Source organism: Fusarium proliferatum (assembly GCF_900067095.1).
Source record: "Fusarium proliferatum ET1 genome assembly, contig: FPRO_scaffold003, whole genome shotgun sequence".
NCBI classification, from domain to species: Eukaryota; Fungi; Ascomycota; class Sordariomycetes; order Hypocreales; family Nectriaceae; genus Fusarium; species Fusarium proliferatum.
The window spans coordinates 2484562-2503327 of NW_022194792.1; the positions used below are offsets into that span (position 1 = coordinate 2484562).

The 18766-nt window shown below is 48.8% G+C and overlaps 6 protein-coding genes across 6 annotated transcripts; 2 read left to right on the forward strand and 4 right to left on the reverse strand.

The window, feature by feature from the left end:
- Positions 1-247: 247 nt before the first annotated feature.
- Positions 248-3214, reverse strand: FPRO_06237 (uncharacterized protein; the record flags this gene model as incomplete). The annotated part of the gene is made up of 3 exons (XM_031228871.1): positions 248-2930; positions 2988-3068; positions 3123-3214. The coding sequence occupies 3 exons, from the start codon at positions 3212-3214 to the stop codon at positions 248-250; spliced, it is 2856 nt and encodes a 951-aa protein (XP_031079165.1).
- A 1555-nt stretch (positions 3215-4769) lies between these two features.
- On the reverse strand, positions 4770-7783 carry FPRO_06236 (uncharacterized protein; the record flags this gene model as incomplete). The annotated part of the gene is made up of 2 exons (XM_031228873.1): positions 4770-7646; positions 7712-7783. 2 exons carry the CDS (start codon positions 7781-7783, stop codon positions 4770-4772), a joined length of 2949 nt encoding a protein of 982 aa, XP_031079166.1.
- Positions 7784-8337: 554 nt separating this feature from the next.
- FPRO_06235 (uncharacterized protein) lies at positions 8338-9272 on the reverse strand (the record flags this gene model as incomplete). Its single annotated transcript, XM_031228874.1, has 5 exons — positions 8338-8448; positions 8501-8776; positions 8829-8940; positions 9048-9173; positions 9241-9272. The coding sequence occupies 5 exons, from the start codon at positions 9270-9272 to the stop codon at positions 8338-8340; spliced, it is 657 nt and encodes a 218-aa protein (XP_031079167.1).
- Positions 9273-10694: 1422 nt separating this feature from the next.
- FPRO_06234 (uncharacterized protein) lies at positions 10695-11351 on the forward strand (the record flags this gene model as incomplete). Its single annotated transcript, XM_031228875.1, has 1 exon — positions 10695-11351. One exon carries the CDS (start codon positions 10695-10697, stop codon positions 11349-11351), a length of 657 nt encoding a protein of 218 aa, XP_031079168.1.
- A 311-nt stretch (positions 11352-11662) lies between these two features.
- Positions 11663-12395, reverse strand: FPRO_06233 (uncharacterized protein; the record flags this gene model as incomplete). The annotated part of the gene is made up of 2 exons (XM_031228876.1): positions 11663-12249; positions 12371-12395. The coding sequence occupies 2 exons, from the start codon at positions 12393-12395 to the stop codon at positions 11663-11665; spliced, it is 612 nt and encodes a 203-aa protein (XP_031079169.1).
- A 1746-nt stretch (positions 12396-14141) lies between these two features.
- On the forward strand, positions 14142-17681 carry FPRO_06232 (uncharacterized protein; the record flags this gene model as incomplete). Its single annotated transcript, XM_031228877.1, has 3 exons — positions 14142-15216; positions 15269-16431; positions 16488-17681. The coding sequence occupies 3 exons, from the start codon at positions 14142-14144 to the stop codon at positions 17679-17681; spliced, it is 3432 nt and encodes a 1143-aa protein (XP_031079170.1).
- Positions 17682-18766: the final 1085 nt, after the last annotated feature.

Below are 18766 nucleotides of genomic sequence, written 5' to 3' on the forward strand. Positions count from 1 at the left end.
AGAAATTAAGTAATTCCCACGGGGGCCAAGTCTTTAGACATGTATCATGGTTTTCTTTTCAAGGTTTAGATCTATGAACATCATGGTAATCTTGCTGTCAATCTAAAATGGTTGTGGCCGCGTGCCAACGTTGTGCTGTATAAATCAACTTCATTACCACAATACGCCCCAATCGCTTCACCAATGTTTAAATAGCTCGTAAAATAAACAAGCAAGAAATTTTTGTAGGAATTCAAAACGCCAGAATCTATGCGCTAATCACCAGCGTCACAGTCTCCTTCTCCTTTTCGGTGACGGTGACGGTAGCCTGGTCCTTTTCTGTGACTGTCACTGTGAAGTAGACCGATACAGTCGGAGTGCCATCGACGACAATGGTTGTAGCGTGAGCATCGTCGCCAGTGCGTGTTCCAGCAGCGGGCTTCTTGTCATCTTCGCTGCCTTGATTGTCGACTTTAGCCTCTGTCGCAGCAGGAGACGGGGCATCCGTAGGCTTGTCGGGAATGGGAATAAGAACAACCGATGTGGGCTTGTCATCATTATCATCATCACCATCATGGCCATCTTTACCATTGTCGTTGCCGTCCTTTCCTTTTTTATCATCATCGTCTGGTGAGCCGGTGGGCTTGGCTTCATCAGGCTTCTTGATGGACTTGGTCAAGGTTGTGCCACCGGGGAGAGGGACAGACGTGGTACTTTGTTCAGCAACTGGGGCAGAAGTGGGAGGTAGATCTTCATAGGCCTTTGTTGGTTGAGGGTTGGAAGGCCCCGCTGGGTTTGTCTGACTGGGTTTCTCCTCTGATGGTTGGGATGGCTGTGCCTCGGCTGGCTGCGTCTGAGCCGGTTGACTAGGTTGCTCAGGGGCAGGCTGAGTGGACTTCTCTGGAAAAGGTTGAGATTGAGAAGGCTCCTCAGGAGCTGACTGGCTTGTCTGTTCAGGGGCGGGTTTGGTAGGCTGTTCGGGCACAGGCTGTGGCTGCGATGGCTGTTGAGCAGGCTGAGAAGGTTGGTCTTTAGCAGGTTCTCCAGTCGGTTCGGGGGTTGCGCCGTCATCGACAGTAACTATGGTCGTAACAGTAACCACGGGAACCGCGGGCTTCTCGGCGGCTGATGTAGTTGCAGGCTGCTCCTTGCCTCCATTCCCGTTTCCGGGAACACTGTTGTCCTCACCACTGCTTGGAGTTCCCCCAAGAATTTTAGCAGCAGTCGCAGGATCTTCGCAGACAATCTTGATTCCACCCTCAAAGTTGTACAGAGGAAGAGCGAAGCACTTCTCGCCTTTGGTATTACAAGGTGTGAGCTGGAATTTGCCAGTGTCATCACATACACCGGTTTGTCCGTTAATGCAAGCAGCCTGGCCCTTCATACACGAAGACTCGGGTGTGAGTTTGGCAAATTCCTCGTTATATGTGCGAGCATCGACGACGTTGCTGGCATACGCAGAAGCAGGTATGGTACTGGTTCCTGTGGGAACACCAGGGTTGATGGTTGGAACGCCGTTGGCCGATGTTCCAGGGGGGACTACCTTGGGTGCCGAAGTCGTCTCAGGGGATGAGGGGTCAGAGACAGGGGCGGTGCTGGTAGGCGGTGCAGCGGGAACTGCAGGCTGAGTATTGGAGTCAGGTGCAGGATATTGGGGCTGACCATTGGAAGGGACTGGAGCTGGCTGCTGAACTGCTGAAGTGACTGCAGGCGCCTCAGGCTGTTGGACCTGGGATGTAACTGGGGTCTCTGGCTGAGCTTGAGCTGGTTCCGAAGTAGGAGCTGGGTTCTGGGGCTGGGAGGGAGCAGTTGAAACTGGATTGCCAGGCTGAGACTGAGCAGGCTGTGAAGTAGGAACCGGGTTTTGAGGCTGAGCTGGTGCAGTAGTAGCAGCTGGAGTATCAGGCTGCTGACTACCAGGGGTTTCCACAGGAACATAAGACTGTTGAACTTCAGAGGTCGGAGCAGGATTGCTGGGCTGAGCAGGTTCGGAGACTGGGGTCTGGGTCTCAGGTTGAGCAGCATCTGAGGTTGGGGCAGGCTGACTTTGTGCATCAGATGTCGTCTGGGACTGGGGTTCTCCAGGTTGAACTACAGACACAATCTGAGTTGTACCCGCAGAAGACTCCGCCTCAGGGGCTGAAGTCTCCTTCAGGGGGCCTTCAGATGTCGTGGGAGACTTGGGATACACTTGAGTAGGGTGTTTAGGGTTGACCGGGAAAGCTGTATCCGAAGGTGCCTTGGTTGTAAGATAACCAGTAGGGGTCGGCTGATACGCAAAGGTAGTTGTTTCTTCTTCAACAGCAGAGGTGGGTTGCTCGTTTCCTGGGGCTGTTGTGGCGGGAGCAGAGGGCGCTTCAGGGGCCGTGGTCTCTTCAACGGCGCTTGGCTGAGTCTTCCCCCCATCTGAAGGTCGAAGTGTACCAAGATCGAGGGTAGAGGACAGACTCTGAGTCTCTGTATTCTCTGGCTTCTGAGCTGCTTCGGTCGTAGGAACCTCGGGCACTACAGTCGTAGCATCGTTGACTGGTTGGGATGTCGGTGCCTCGTTTCCAGAGGTGGGGGCCTCTTTGGTAACTGGGTGAGTCTCGGAGACAACTGAAGTATCTTTGGGAGGTTCATAGTCTGATTGTCCAGCCGAGGTTGGCTTCTCAACCACAGTGGTAGGGTCCTTAGGCACGATTGAGGTTGTGAGAACCGGTGCAGAAGGGTTCTGCGTAAAAGTTGGCTTAGTTCCAGGCTCTTGGGTCGATTCTTGAGCCTCACTAGTCGGCTCAGGGGCATCACTGGTTGGCTGGACAGGGATAACCTCGATGGGCTCGGGGAGATCAGAGTAAGGGCTCTTCTTCTTGTCGTCACCTTGGTTTTCCGAGAGCAAAGGATTTGGTTCGGGTGTTGAGTTCAGCGTCTCAAAGACAGGACGAGGCGTAGTTTGATCTCCACTGCCACTACTGTGATAAATTGTTAGATATGAATCCTCACGATTTGTCTCCGAATTTGATCCATACCCGTATCCGTCGTGAGCTGCAGTGGGAGCTTGTGAATTTTCCATCCTGACGTCAAGAAAAGCGCCAGGGTTTCTTTTTTCTCTGTCACCCGAGTTAGAAACAGTAGTTGCAGAAGCATTATGAGTTTCTCCGTACATTCTACCCGTCCACATAGGGCCAGCCTGCGCGGACTGAGCAGTCAAAAGGAGTGACAAGGCCACGGCGAGCCTTGATCTATTACACCGCATTGTGAAGAGTATGTCGATAGTAGTATAGGCTTGCTGAAGAGAATGAGCGTGTTGGTGAAATCGAAAAGATCCGTTCGTTTAAAATCGTTCGACGGTTCGTGAGTCAAAGTTGTTATAAGTCGTGTGAAATAGTTTGATAGTTGCACGAAAAGAATAATGTACGAGTTCGTCGATATCGCTTCCTCCCAACTTCAAGCTGATTAAGAGTAATTAGGAATTGTCTCCAAACAGAACAAAACACAGCACAACACAACAGAAAAAGAGCCACTTGTTCAGTTTCCTGGTGCTGAAGCACGCACAAACAGTGAAGACAAGGGAGCTTGTTCGCAGCGTCAAAGATGACGAACAGTAGAATAAGAACAAAGCGGGTGAATGAAAGGAACAGATTGAGTATGAAAGAGAGTCACACAAAATAGAGAGAGATAGAAAATACTTGACAAAGGAAAAAAGAGAAAGAGGAAGAGGAAAAGAAAAAGGAAAAGACGAAAGTGATCAGGGCTAGTCAGTGAGTGAGTGAGTGTGTATTGTATGCTGAGAGTACTAGGAGTGAAACCATTCACACAAAGTTGGTGGTGACACTCTGTTAATGTATATGCAGAGCTTGCCCCTAAGAATCACTCATGTCCAATTAGCGCCAGCAAAAGACGATGAATCGCCTCACACAAGTCTCATGTCGTATCGGATCTCATATTTTCATGGCCCATGGAGTCTCTCTCTCTCTCTCTTGAACCATCCATGAATAGCCCTGCCCTGTCCGCCAGCCACGCCTGAGTATCAACAGGCGCCCAATCCAAATACCCCAGCAATTTACATGTAAAACATTTACAAGAAAATATCCGAAAACCCTCAGCCAATCAAGCTTGTCTCGGCTCTTTCAAGCTGTACTATAAAAGACTGGCTCTAAGCGCTCTGTTTCAACAGCTTATTCGCGGCCTGTTCCTATTGGCGGCACAGACTCCACTGCGGCCGGGACCTACAGTAGCTGCCAATCGTCCCCTCTCCACTGAACCGACCTGCGGCCTTGTAGGCTTTTAGTGCCTGTTACAGGGTTCCGTGATGCCTTCATGGATACATAGGCAAATCTGGCCTGGTCTTCTCTTTTCTTCTCTTCTCTTCTCTTCTCTTCTCTTCTCTTCACGAAATCATGCTTTTTCCGGCTTGGTCGACCCATAGTTGGCCTGGGCGGTCTAGACCTGATCAGCCCTTCTCATTTCCCCTTTCATGCTTCCTCCCTGAGTGGCGCGTTAAGAATAGATGACCTCCAGAGCCGTCGTCTCGGGCCCTTCATCATTTGGCGATAGCCGCCCGTTAGTAGCGTAGATGGGTAAAGAAAAGTATTCAGCCAGATTCATGGACCGTGGCTCAGCTCCTAGCCTTTAAGCTACTAAATAGACAGATCCCTTTTACATCGAAATTTGATTGCTTCTTTTTCTACCGTCGTTTCAGCCAACAGACGCCTTTTTCATGGATGTTGTACAATATTCTATACATATACGATAAACGCCACCGCGTCTACACTCCGCCATCAATCTTGGGTTTATATTGAACCAAGACCCTAGGTTCCCAGCAATGATCCTTGTTCGCCACTTCGGAGGACTGACCTCTTCCTACACTCTCCATGGGTGCTAAACTGGTGCTCAGCAGTCTCATGCTTGTTTTCAATGGCATCCAGGTCTAAATCCTCGACATTGGTGAGCAGGTTATTCTGTCGATTGTGCTCTCGGATGCGAGCCCACTTGAGAACTCGACCCAACTCTTCATGTCCGTGAACGGCATTGGCCTGGATATACGACTGTACCATCTGCTCACCTGGCCATTGCCAGATCCCAATCTGGAATCGGACGTCTCGTACGCGATTGCGCACTTCGTCAGTCAACATGGGTTCCGCAAACGCACGATACGCACAAAGAGTCTCCAGCATGTCCACGTCGTGAGGCAACTCCTCCATGTTTATCATCTCGTCTTCTTGTGACTGTAGAGGGCCCCATTCCGTCATGAGCCATATTGTCAACTGAGCCATTTCATTATACTCCCCTGCAAACGCCAGCGACTGCATCAGGTCGTGAGCAAAGGGCGCCAACACGGGATCTCGCCGTGATCGCATGATATCCACAAAGGATAGATCTGTAGTTTCTTCTGCTTCGGGTCGCTGCCTCTCCTGTTCCTCGGCAACGAGTGCATGATAGAAGCCTTTCATACGTGAAATAAGAACACAAAATAGATGCAGAGCTGAGTTGCTCCCTGTCTCCGTGTCTGTCTCGGTGTTGGTACCATGTTCCTTGGCGTTTCTGGAATAAAGGGCGCCAAGTAAGTTGAAGTTGGTGTTGTTGGCTTCCACAGCGCTCGCCAGCACCTGTAGCTCTCTTCGCAAAATCTTCCGCAGGGTTCTCACAAATCTGTTGAAGAGAAATAGAGTCATCCCCTGCACGGCATCGATACGATCCACAAGGTGTATGATCAGACGAAGCTGTGCCTCCAGGGTGAGTTTCAGGCCATAATGATGCTGCCCGACATTCTTCATGATAGGTGCCCAGACATGAGGTAGCCAGTTCTGGTTCCTGCGGCCCACACGCAGCTCTGCGAGCCTAATGGCGCGTATTAGATTACTGCCTTTGGGGTGCACTGTCTTGGACAGCACATCCACATACGCTGAGAACAATGGCAGGGGAATAGCCTTCAGCATGTCAGCTGATGGTTCGGGTACCAACAAGTGAGCGTAGTTATGGTGATCTGTGCTTCCGTCTCGCAGATAACGATGAGCTTCTTGGAGAGTTTGGGCATTTGCCACTAGAATGTGAAGAATGTGTTCATCGGGCAGCAATCCATCGCATTTCATCATCTCATACAACTCTTGAGGTGTCGGGGGCTGTTGTCGCAGCTTCTCCAGTTCCGTCAAATTCATGTTCTCATTTGTAGGATGGCTCAGAGAATTGTCTCCCGGTAAGGTGCCTTTTTCTGGATCAGCATCACGAGCAAATGATCTCCGGAACATGGCTGCATATTCTGGCAGCCCAGGAGTCATGCCAGCTTTTGGAGGTTGGCAGAACTGCTTCCATGCTTCATGGGCGTTGCGGGTAGCAATGATTGATGCTTGCCAGACCGAAAGATCTTGCTCGGGATCTACTTTGACCTGCTGCTGAATTGCTGGGGTACCACTAGGGGTTAAGCCTAGCAGAATATCCAATGCGCTGTCAGTCTCCTGTTTGGAGAATCCTGCTTCCTGCATCATCATCCCTGCCCGGACAACGCGAGACCAGCTCTCTTCTGCTTCCATGGCCTCGTCCATACCGTCTGCTGGCCGCAGATACGGCGGCCATGACTTTGAATACCGTGTGGCGTTGTGGATCTCGTCTCTATTCTTTGGCATCCCGGATAGCACAGTTCTGATTGCGCGGAACGCATTTCTGTCGACCAAAAGGGCTTCCGGGAGACTGCCAGACATTCTCAGAAGAGTACGTTGAGCCTCCCAGACATACGCATAGGGTACAGACGCATGCTGTGGCCCAGATCCGCTATTCCGGGCAATAGCCGTCAGGCCGGCATTGAAGTACTTGCATCTCATCCAGTACGTCTGTTCGGCAGAACCTATTTTGTAGTTGAAAATGAATTCCGCCATTATACCGGCAAGCACAATCAAGCGCCTTGCTTCTATACGACGACAGTGAAAGGCAAGTCGTTCCATGATGATCATGAAATCTTCTGTCGTGAATCTTTCCATTTCACTGCTTGCACGTCCTCTACCCCAGGAGATCTTGCGAGCCTTCTCGGTCGTAGCGCGTAACCGTTCCTGAACATACTCCAAAAGGTGGTCCAAAGTCGAGATTTTGCTAATGCCCGATCCCAATCTTAGCAGATAGTTCAGCATGAAGACGGGTTTCGGAGACATATCTGCCAAGAATAGTCGGCATCGGTCTTCGTCGGTTTTGGCGAAAAGTATACTCATGTACTCGTTCAGTCGCTCCTCTGTATTTCCGCTGTATTCAAGGGTGTTCATCAGGGCTTCCCATTCCGAATTGGTTGGCAGCGCTTGGGCAAGATCTCGGTTGTTTTCGGGGTCGGCTTCCACCTGCTGTCGAAGGTGCATTTGAATCACGACAACCGGAAGACGCACAGTTCGGATGGCGGCAATTTCTAAAAGCGTTTCTCGAGACGGTTGTTCCAGAGCAAGAAATTTACGAAGTAGAACTGCAGGACTTTGCTCTACCCAGCCTTTGAGCATCCTCAACCGTCGCTCAATTCGCCCGCGCCCATTGTCTTGACTGAAGTCTGAGAACTTAAAAGCATTCTCCGGATCGTACAAGCGCTTTGGCAGCACTTTCTTGCGGCGCTTTTGATAGTCGTCGAGACGACGGCCGTTGACTATGGCGGTCTCGAGTGCGTCCAAAGAGGATACATATCGGCGGGCTTGGGCTGAGTTTAGGTGCGAAGCGTACTGAAAGAGTTAATTGTAAGCTTTACATCGTAAAAACGAAAGAAAACTCGGCTTTTGATATTCACCTTGGTTTGGGTTGTCACGTTTTGCGACAAGTGCCACCCTCGCCTCAGCTCCCGGGTTGCACTTCTCAGCATTTCTCGCCCATTTCTTCAAAGCCTATGACACAGCTAAGAAGTTTATATATAGCGTAGCAATCAAGTGCGGAAGTTGTGATATCTGCGGCGGCGTCGACAAAGTTGCGAAGTTCGATTTCCAGCTGCATCTGCGGGAACAATTTGCATGCGCCAATCGAGATTATCGGCGTATCGGGCAGCCCATCTTCATCTCATTGACAGCCAATCCGAGGTAGCTCCCAGCACTTCAGCTCCTGTGCTCCACCAAGACGAGGTAGGTCCCTTATTATTAGCTTCATAACTTCATAAATCCTTGCCTTCTGTGCCTCCGTACATCAGGATTTCTAAAGTTGTTATCGAATTTGTGTGTTTTTATTCTTTTCCGGAGCAAAGCTTCTGCCTAACAATTCGTGTGATACTTTTGGTGCGCTAGATCTGTTGCTAATTCTCATGGTCTACCAAAACAACAAACCTCTGCTGGCAAAGAGTTTGGTATTCTTCTCATTTTTACTCTACTTTTTGCAGTTTAACATTTCATGGACACATCAGATACCAGAAGGACCTCTTCTTTTGAATTATTCGCCTTGGGACTTCCCTTTCTTCTTCTCTGCCTCCTCCTCGACCTTGTCCTTTCGCTTCTGCACAACCTCCCAGTTGTAAACTCTTGCTATAGCGACCTCCATTGTCTACGGCATGGTCAGTGGCGGTCACCCTGGTAGCGAAGGCTTTCAAACTTACCGTAATTTGTTCGCGGAGAAAATCCAAGTCTTCTTCGCAATTAGACAAGCTGGTCTTTGCCGTGGATAGCTTGGAACTCAATAGTGTCTCTGCCTCGTCTATGGGGTACGAGAGCATCACATTCGCCTGTAGAATGTCAGCTTCCTGCTGCCATGTTTGGCGATAAGGGGACGTTACTCCTAGCCAGATGTAGACCTCCTCTGTCGCTGGAATCTTCGCCTTCGAGTACAGAGTGTCGTTGAGTTCGAACGTCGTGTCTATCGCCTCGTCGTCATCCTACATCAAGCATCAGTCCTGCTTTGTCCAAGAACGCGCTGTACGTGCACACCTTTCTTAATTTCAAAAACTTGACCGAGTCAAGAGTCTTCTGGATATCCGGGATCTTCTCCTTGAGGCCACCCATTCGCTTCTGTAAGTTCATCTCCATGAATTGGTATTTCCTACCCCGCCATCTAGAGTCAGCGCCAATGTCTACATCGCAAGCTGAAGAGAGCATGCATTTGAGGGCGTGTGTCGTCCTAAAGCTTCTCGACAAAATTTGACTCACGATATCATTTCTTGGAAGCTTCGTAGAGTGGGTTCGACGTCGTCACGAGTAGAGACATAGTCCTCGACCTTGTCGACAAACGGAGCATAGGGGATGCCCCGTGGGTTTGTTGGCGTAGCATCTTTACTATGTGGGGGTAAGCTTGTGTCTTCAGTTTCATGAGAGGTTAGGTTGAGTTTCTTTGGTCTCTTACCTTTGCACTGCCTCTTTTCCTTTTGACGCCATCTTGTCAGTGTTGATTTAGATATTTGGGCGAGACGAGGTAGCTGTATGAAGCTGGGGTCAGGTGTGGGCGGGTTTTGCGACTCGGAGCATTTCGTCAGTGGGGTCTCACCTGGCTCGGTCAACGGTGAAGGTGGGGGCACTCACCTTGACTTTGACCTGTCTGTATCTCACCTCCATGATAAAATAGGTACCGTATCCAAACTGCGAAGGGAGTCTTCTTCTCCAGTCTTTCTGAGACAGTTTACGACAACAGTCACCATATACCAAGGTATACTGTAGGGGTGTGATACATTTGTATCCTCCCTAAGGTTGTATCCTCCTCAGGTTCGCAATGTAATTGAGGTTATCTTGAGGTGGTCTAACAATACCTAACAGGGGTGTATTCCTTTTGTACTGATTATTGTTGACGTTTGGTTTTTTTCTCCTTTAGAATCGCTCTGTGTGGGGATTTCAAATCGAATTCCCCGTATCGTGACCACCTCTTATACTTACCTTAGTAGTAAGGTATTGAATAAACTTAAGTGCACAGTGTATTTTCAGTACTCTTCTCCAAAGTAACACAATAGGTACCTGTTACGAACTTGATGGCTACATTGGTCTTATTGGTTCATATAAATCGCTTCCCCCTTCCCAACATCTAGTTTCCTTACCCTCCTTTCAATGATCAACCTCATGAGAGTACGCAACCCTATAAAGGCTCCATCATTACTTACACGACAAGCTGGGGGTTCTTAGCCGAAGAGTCGCATGACACTGAGTCAAATCTGGCGCAAGGATTTAGCTAAAACTTTCCCCAGTTATCAGAGTTGTTAGAAAAACGTTCGGTATGCTCTAACTCGCCCAAGGACTGCGCCTGGTGCATACTCGACCAGAAGCTCTCACAAGAAGACGCATTAATTTGAGTGACGAGCAGAAACGAGGAGTCATGGTAAACCCCTGATCCAATAGTATTATCAAGCTCGGACCGAATCGCGACGAAAATTGTATGCCATCTTCACCTGGCATGCGGCCAGGCCAAAATGTAGAGGTCCTCACTTTAGCATCAAGTGATTATCGCAAAGCTTGTTCACAAAAGTTTTGCAGTCATCCTGTTTACAAAATAGCTACCTATCAAGGATAGCCATCACCGTTTACTTTAGTTTCCCGAAACTCAACTTGTACTTTCATTCTATTGTTAAATATAAAGTGACATCGAAGCCCTCCTCGGGAGTCTCTCAACTTAGAATGCCCTGTTTTCTCGCTGATCAAGACAGCTTCTCTCAAAGTCATATGCCAAATCCTCTGAACCGCTGCCTCTATTACATTCCATTGGCCCCAGCGTGTCTTCAAATAAAAGTTCGTCTTCGAAGCTCAGTAAGTGGATTGATCGCTACCTTATGCTTCCTCAACAGGAAAACCCGGGACCGGGCACATTATCTTAAGATGGACAGCCCCGAGGATTCCAAAATAATAGCAGACCGCCTTGCCAAAGAGCGACACCAGATGCCGCAAGTACCCATGGCCTATAAGAACGGACGGCAGTGGCATAGCAGAACGCGCCCTGAGCCTGCATATCTGGCGCATCGTCCTCGCCGTCTTCCTAACCAGCATGGAGCAGTTGGAGATGGTCTTCCTCTTCCCCAGAAGTCAGTGTCAGCTGCACGTTCCGCCCGCCAGGAACCGGAAAAAGATTGGACTCCCTACAAGCTCAAAGCGTCACCGCATTTAGCAGACTTCTTTTCTTCCGATGATGGTCATGTGGCCACAACATTAGCGGAACTAGTAGCCTCATCTGATCCTGAAGAAGAGCCTATGTCCGAAATATCAGCACCGGTGATAACCCCATCTACTTCTGACGGAGATCCTGATCCTGACTCCAAAGGTCCAACTAAAGTCAGTCAAGAAACGGAATTTCTGTACATCAGAGATTGGAAATCCGTACTTTCTTACAAGCATGGTCCCCTCACCGAGATTAAATTATGTCGCTGTTTCTTGCACGACTGCATCTCTTCCACCAAACAACCCCATGAGATGGCGCGACAGGATAGAGGAAAGGAACACAAATCAAGGGCTATGAGCAATACTTCCATCGTGGGCTAGTCATACCCCATGCAGTTGCTATTATAGCTGGAGGCTGACTTTTCCACAGTCTACTATCTATGAGACGTATAATTTAGCCATATCAGAACGAGACAGGTCAAGGCGGGAATAATTCCTAGGACAGTTCAGCGTCGATATCATTTCCAATATGGGAAAATAATGGATATTCTTGTTTGGCTCATCTGATACCAAGAAGTCACCAAGCCATCAAACACAATGTAATCAAGTTGAACATAAATCGTGCGGGGCCATCCAGTCATAAGTCGTGGCATAGCATCTCTACATGACCATAGCTAAGCTCATCGGTCATGTTAGTCCATTCGCTTCTTTGTATCTCCCAAGTCACCATTGTCCGCGTTAGTTTCCAACGTCTTGGTGTTGGTTGAAGCTTCGTGTGTTTCGTCCTCGTCCCAGTCATCATCGATCTCGTTCTCGTCCCAGTTGTCCACCTCCTCTTCCAATGTTTGAGAGCGGCTGCTCCCTTCCATGACGCCTGACTCGTGGCCTTCTCCAAGCTCAACATCACCCTGCTCTTCGCCAGGAACAGCACTGTAACGTCTACGTCGCTTGCGCTCAAGCATACGCTTGTGGTACCACGAGCAAAGGCCAATACCTAATAAACTTCCTATCACATTTGCAATAATGTCGTATAGATCAAACTCCCGACCATTATCGAGGAAGCTTTGGACGAATTCGGAACCGACACCAAGAACGATTGTGCAAACGACCAAAGTCATATTCATAACACGTCTTCGATTCGTATCAACAACCCAGTAAAACACAACGGTAAGCGCGAAGAAGGTGGTGAAGTGCAACGCCTTGTCGTTGACATATTGACCAAGTTGTATTGAAGTCAATCCAGCGTAGGCGGCAATGAGGAGTAGGAGCAGGAAGACGCCTGGTAAGCTATTAGTCGGATTCACGGCCAATGAGTATGTGTTTGAGATCAGAAAATGGATCCCAGAATGGGACGACAGTTCATTGACAACACTGAGGCAAGACATAATGCCATGACGTACCTGCAACCGGGAGCCGTATTCGCATCATGAGGAGTCCAGTGGCTGGGGTTGAGTTTGATAAGTCTAACAGAGCCTTCTAACTTCCAATTTCGTATAAGAGTGCTCCGTTCTCCAAACGTAGCGCCTCGTTCGGAACAAATGGCTGTTCTTTTATGAGGAAAGCCTGACAAGTTGTAATAATTCGTTGTACGTAGAAGACTAGGATTCAGAGCTTTGACTGAGTAGTAGTAGTAGTAGGTAAGGCAGGCAGTTGGAGGAAATGAAAGCGTGGAGCTCTCCTCCATGTTGGGAGCTGAGTGACGACGATAGCCCTTGTGGCGGGGCTGGTCTAGCAACTGTGGCAGTGCATGAACTTTGATTTAACAGGGGGTTGTCATATCATCCATCCAATTGGATTAAGAGGAGTGTAACGTGGACAAGAAAACTGAGGATCAGCGACAAAAAGACTTAGATGAAGTTTTACCATAAATCTATAGGTCTTTAGACGAATTTGTTTTGGCACCGAAGGTTAAAGCCAGAAGTTTTCCTGCTGCCTCATGCCGAGTTGCAGTAGATCACTCCTTCAACCTTTGATCCCAGATAGTTCATGAGGCTTCAGGTTGTTAATTTTTGTGCGATCATGCAAAGACTGAGCAAACTACACAGATAACCAGAAATATAGGACTGACACAAGGCTACGACAAGGAACGCCATCATTCTCCACGCCTCAGGAGGTTGCAAGGCTACAACCAAGAGTTTGATTTTGGTGATTTCATTGGGCGCCCCATTTTAGGCTTGCTAGGTACAAACACAGATGCAGGCATGCCCCCCATACCCCTCGATCTTGTGTATCACTGGCTACAGATAATATCTGGGGTAATCTAGAAAGATGGCGCTGTTCTTCATTCATGGTTTGTGGAGACAAGGATGTGTATTGCATTGTTTGCATATATTCATTGTCACTAGTAATATACACCCATTGGTGAGAGAGCTCGATATAAAATCACGGTTCATATAAGGTAGCATGTGTCGAGTTCCTTACGATGGTACCTGAAGATTAGTAGGTAGACATGAATAAAAGTTGAACTTCCAGACGTTGCCTGGCTTCAAGAATTTCAACCCTCTTAAACCTACTAACTAAAGGGGAGCAGGCAGAATTCATACTGCCTTAGTACCTATGATTCAAGAACTTGCCTTCTGGCACGTGATTTGCTGACAAAGAGGTTCTGGGCATCGTCGGGGCCGAAACAGGTCCTCTGTAGGTACGGAATACATTGTGGATAATCAATGAGAAGGGAGTGTGCCGAAGACCGGACAATCGAGCAAACAAAGGGATTGGCATACCGATGAATACCTAGTTTCAGTAGAGAGAAGAATTCGACAACTCAAGGCAACTCTGCAATCACCTACACTGACCCGCCTATAACCTCAGCCTCTTCAGGTCCTTAGTACCCGTAACTCTCCCCCGCGAGATTCCCCCACGAGTCGGTCCAGCGCGCGCTCACTCAGGGAAAACTCTCCGCTTCGGGAAAGGTACCTGACAAGGCTCCCCCCAAATCATCAACCTCACCTCTTGAACAGACGACAAAACGGCAGAACGCGATCCATCAAAACACCACCCTCCGCTTGCCATATAATCAACAAATTTTATACGCCATCTCTACCGATGCCTCTCGTTTGTTCCATGTGGTCTTGAGCTTACCAATCGCCCTCGGTCCCGCCGCACGCGAGCGCATCTTGTTGCGCATGGCGACTCGCGCCCCGTTGTCGCTATCATCGCCCTGGGTCCATCATGTCCATCACCAACGGCCAGCCCGCCTGGCAACCTCCCTATTTGCACCATACCAACAGTAATAGGAGCGTATCGCATCTCGATGATGTCCCTGCGCGAACTCAGACTCCTATTGATAATCCAAGTGTGCTGATGCCTGAGGCACCACTTGACATCGAGGAAGAGAACCGACGCGCCCTATTTGCGGATTTATATCGCAAGACCGAGGACAAGGTCGCGTTGCTTTTCTCCGAAGATGGTTCTTATGATTATCCCGCGATATCTGCGCTACGACGTTTTCCGCCCCCCTCCGCAAACATTATCCCTCCCACGACCGACCACGAGCCAATCAAGGAACCCCCCTTAAAGAAAGCAAAGCGCACCATCGATGAGGACGACTACGACGATGATGATGACGAAGAAGAAGATGACGAGCCTTCGCAATCAGCATCAAAACCTCATTCTGCTGGAGCCCCTGCCAATACGTTACTGTCGCCATCCAAATCAGGGAGCTCACCTGTTCATTCGGTGACATCACCAAGCAAGCATGGTGACAAATCCAAGGATCAAGATGGCTCACAGTCGAAAGATAAAGATGGTGAAGATGCTATCAAAAAACTTGAGGAAGCTCGTACAGCTACCGAAGCTGCCGCTCGGAGGAGCTTCCACACCATCTTTCATACCTTGGAGAATGACCATGCCGCTATGCTAGAACAACAACAACTTGAAGATTCTGAGAAGCAGCTCCAGGCCGAGATGGATCACAACCATCATCCAATTAATAACCATAGTGCTGTTCCAAACCAAGGCTCACTCAGTAGTGCCAATCTCGGCGCTTCTAGCCTAACATTGAAACATCTCATCGCTCGTATCGACATGAAGCGAGATCAGGTTCGCGCCTCTGATGCCGAACTTAGGCTCTTGATGAACGAGGTCCGTAAAAATAGGAGTAAATGGGCCAGCGAGGAGAATGTGAACCAGGAGGAATTGTACGAGGCTTTAGAAAAGGTCTTGACAGAACTCAAGGCGCATACGGAATATTCCACTCCTTTTCTGACAAGAGTGAACAAGAGGGATGCTCCAGACTACTACAATTGTGAGAAACCACGAACAGTCTCGTGCCACTGACGAAACTAATTTACCTCTAGTCATCAAAAACCCCATGGATCTTGGCACAATGACCAAGAAGTTGAAAAGTCTGACTTACAAATCCAAGGCTGATTTTGTTGTGGATCTTAACCTGATCTGGGACAATTGCCTCAGGTACAACCAAGATATGAATCACCCTCTACGACGCATGGCCAATGGGATGAGAAAGGAAGCAGAGAAACTTATTCCATTGATACCAGACCTTGTCATCCGCTCTCGAGCGGAGGTTGAGGCAGAAGAACGGCGAAAACAGAATGGCGGAGACGACGATGCTGGAGAGGATTCCGATGATGAGCCCATTATGTCTTCACGAGGTCGCAAAGCTGGTGCAAAGGGGACAAGCAAGGCACGAAAGGCCCCAAACGATCAGAAAGAGGACACACCAGCAATAGATCAGAAGCCCATTCTTCAAGTAAATGGGCTTCTGGGAAAAGTCCGAGAAGGCTCAGAGGTTGACGGCAGCAATGGCTTTGCCACTCCACCGATTGCCGGTTCCCTCACACCAAGCGGACTTAACGGCCATTCCGGAATGGGGAGTAACGCCGATGCTATGGACATTGATGGGCCAAGTATCAATGGCCTGGCACTGAACTCAGCGTTTGGTGAAGCTGCCGAGCAGGCCTTTGAGGATGAAGAGTACAAAGTATGGAAGCAAACTACTAAGAAGGATCGAGCTCTGGTTGCCAAGGAGCGGTTTCAGCTTTTCAAGGACAACAAGTTCAACACCGAAGCCCCTGCACTCGTTCGCTCCAAGGCTGGTATGCGTCGATTCCTCAAGCGACAAAGGGAGGCAGAGGCAGAAGGTATCATTACTCATTCTCAAGCAAATTCTACAGCTGTGGCCTCTGCAGATTCGGCAACAAAGCCAACCGAGACTCTGGCTGAGGAAATTGAGGAAGAAGAGGCTAAGGTGATACCCGACTACTATGATACGTTGAGCAACATACCGGATATTCACCCCAAACTTCAGTGGGTCGAAGATGGAGAAGGGAAAGTTATCAACCAGCACGAGGAGTTTCTACGCCTGGTGCCGCCTGGGTCATTTACAGCACCAACAAGTCGTCTGACGAAGAAGATGGATGAGAATATACATCAGATTCAAGAGACAAGGAAACTTGCAACCAGGATCTCGGTCATCAAGCAGATGCAAGTTCAAACACAGGTATGTCAAAACCATGATGGGTACTACTCATTTACTAATCTGTTAATCTGATATAGGTGTATACAAACCAATTTCCCAAGTCAAACTCGGATCCCTTCGTGGAACAGGATATTGAACCTCATTTCATCAGCGATGACGGTCCTGTGATGGCCCCCGAAACATGCCAAAACGCCCTTAAGCGCTCGATTGCCAAAGTCCTCTACCATACGGGATTCGAGGAACTCCAGCCATCAGCCATGGACGCCTTCACCAGCGTTGCATCAGATTACTTTCAGAAGCTGTGCCGTACTTTTAATGTTTACAACGAGTCAGAAAAGAAGCCATCTCCGGCGCACGCTCAAGGGTCCAAATTTCAACCCAGGTTCACTCCCGAGGAAGTCATCCTCCACACCCTGGACGAGAATGGCCATGACATCAGTTCGTTGGAATTGTACGCGAAGGATGAGCTCGATCGTTTGAGCACCAAGTTAGATGCTCTACATGACCGGATGAAGCTTCATCTCACTGACCTATTACGACCTGCTCTGGCTCAAGATGCCGGAACTGATGGGGTTGGTGCTTTCAAAGACGGCAGTGAGCAGTTCGTTAGTGGTGACTTTGCCGAGGACCTTGGTGAAGATTTCTTTGGTTTCCGGGCCTTGGGTCTGGATAAGGAGATGGGACTTGATATGATCTCCGTGCCCTTGCATCTTTTGCAAACTAGAGTCCGCAATCAATACCAGATGCAGACACAGACGACTGGCGAAGCAGCCACTGATCTCTTTGAACCACTGCCTTCTTCAGAGCCAGTCACTAAGGAGAACATTCAGGAACAAATTGGCCTGGTCAAGAACTTCTTCCTGGCTAAGCTGCACGCTAATGGCGATCAGCCCCTTGTGGAGGACGAAGACCTGCCTACCAAGCAAAAGAAACCTCGTCCACGGTTGGGCGCGAGTGGAAAGATTGTAACCGCTCAGAAACGATCTCCTAAGGAGCAATTGGCACTCGCGAAGAAGAAGAAGAAGATGGAAGCTGCCGCTGCCGAGGCCAAAGCCAATGCAAAGGCATCACCCGAAAAGGGCGCACCAGGTACTACCCCTGGCAAGAAGAAGTCCATGAGTGCAGCAACTGGCTCGGCCCCCAACCCTGCAGTTCTTGCTTTGGCTCCAAACATGGAGAGGCAGGACAGCATACATAGTCAGGGCAACGCCAGCCAAACAGACAAGGACGACACTGTCGGCATGATGAGCCCAGAAAGCATTGCTCCGTAGTGGCGTGCAACGCCTCAGGCAACTATAAACTATTCGAGAGTTTGGTGTCCTCCATAGACACCATACCATGCCCGCTCTCGCAAACATGCACTCACTCTGTTGTGCCAGTGCCTTACAACTTACTTTTCATATAAATCATGTACTACTTTTCATACATTTGGTATTGACGTCCTTTTACATACCCCTGGCAAACATTTTTATGGGCTTTTGAAGCTGGTCTTTGGTTTTATCGTTATTCTTTTATCTTGCATATGAGCAACCACTCAATAAATCATCCATCCAAGGCGTTTCTGTCTCTTTCTTTACTGGTCGTTTCTATTCGGAGCTCTGGGGTTGGCACAGCACTTGCTTATTCGATTCATGAAGACGAAAGGCCATTGTACCTAACTTCACCACTCGTACACGATGTGTTGCGCGAGTGGCTTTCAAGCCGTGATTTCCTTCGGACAACAAAAGCAGGCATTATGTGGGTGGGTTGACTCGTGATGGCTAGCCGGCGTATGGAAAAGGTCAACACCTGATGGATTAATGAGGATGGGCACAAGTACGTCGGGGTGCATGGCAGGATGTTGCGTTTATGATATACGGACCTCGTTGTCTATTTTCTCTTTCTTAGAAAGGACCTGGATGGATGGACTGGTGGCGAAATGGTTAAGCAATTGTTTCATGAGATGGAAAGCCTTGGATCCAGGGCCGAATGGGATATGCGGTTGAGAAGCAGCAAATAAAGGAATAAGCGATGATTGAACATGAAGGCAAGCTACCAATGTTGTGATGTTGAGCAGACAAACGATGTGTCAGCAGTTGCAATTTGTATATAATGGATGACGAGCCTCTGACCTTTCTCTTGGTCATTTTCAAATACCTCAATGTGCTCTTACCTTGCTAGCCCACATCTCACAGCTTGCATATGAAGTTACCAGTTTTGCTAACGGCGAACTAAGGGGGTCAAGACAGAGATCTCAATTGGAAACTATCACTGTTATCAAGTCGGAACACTTTCACGAATCAGATAAGACGAGGAGTCCTTTGCTTCAGCCATTGAATTTATTTAGCTGTGTGCTATTCATTGTGGAGTGCATTTC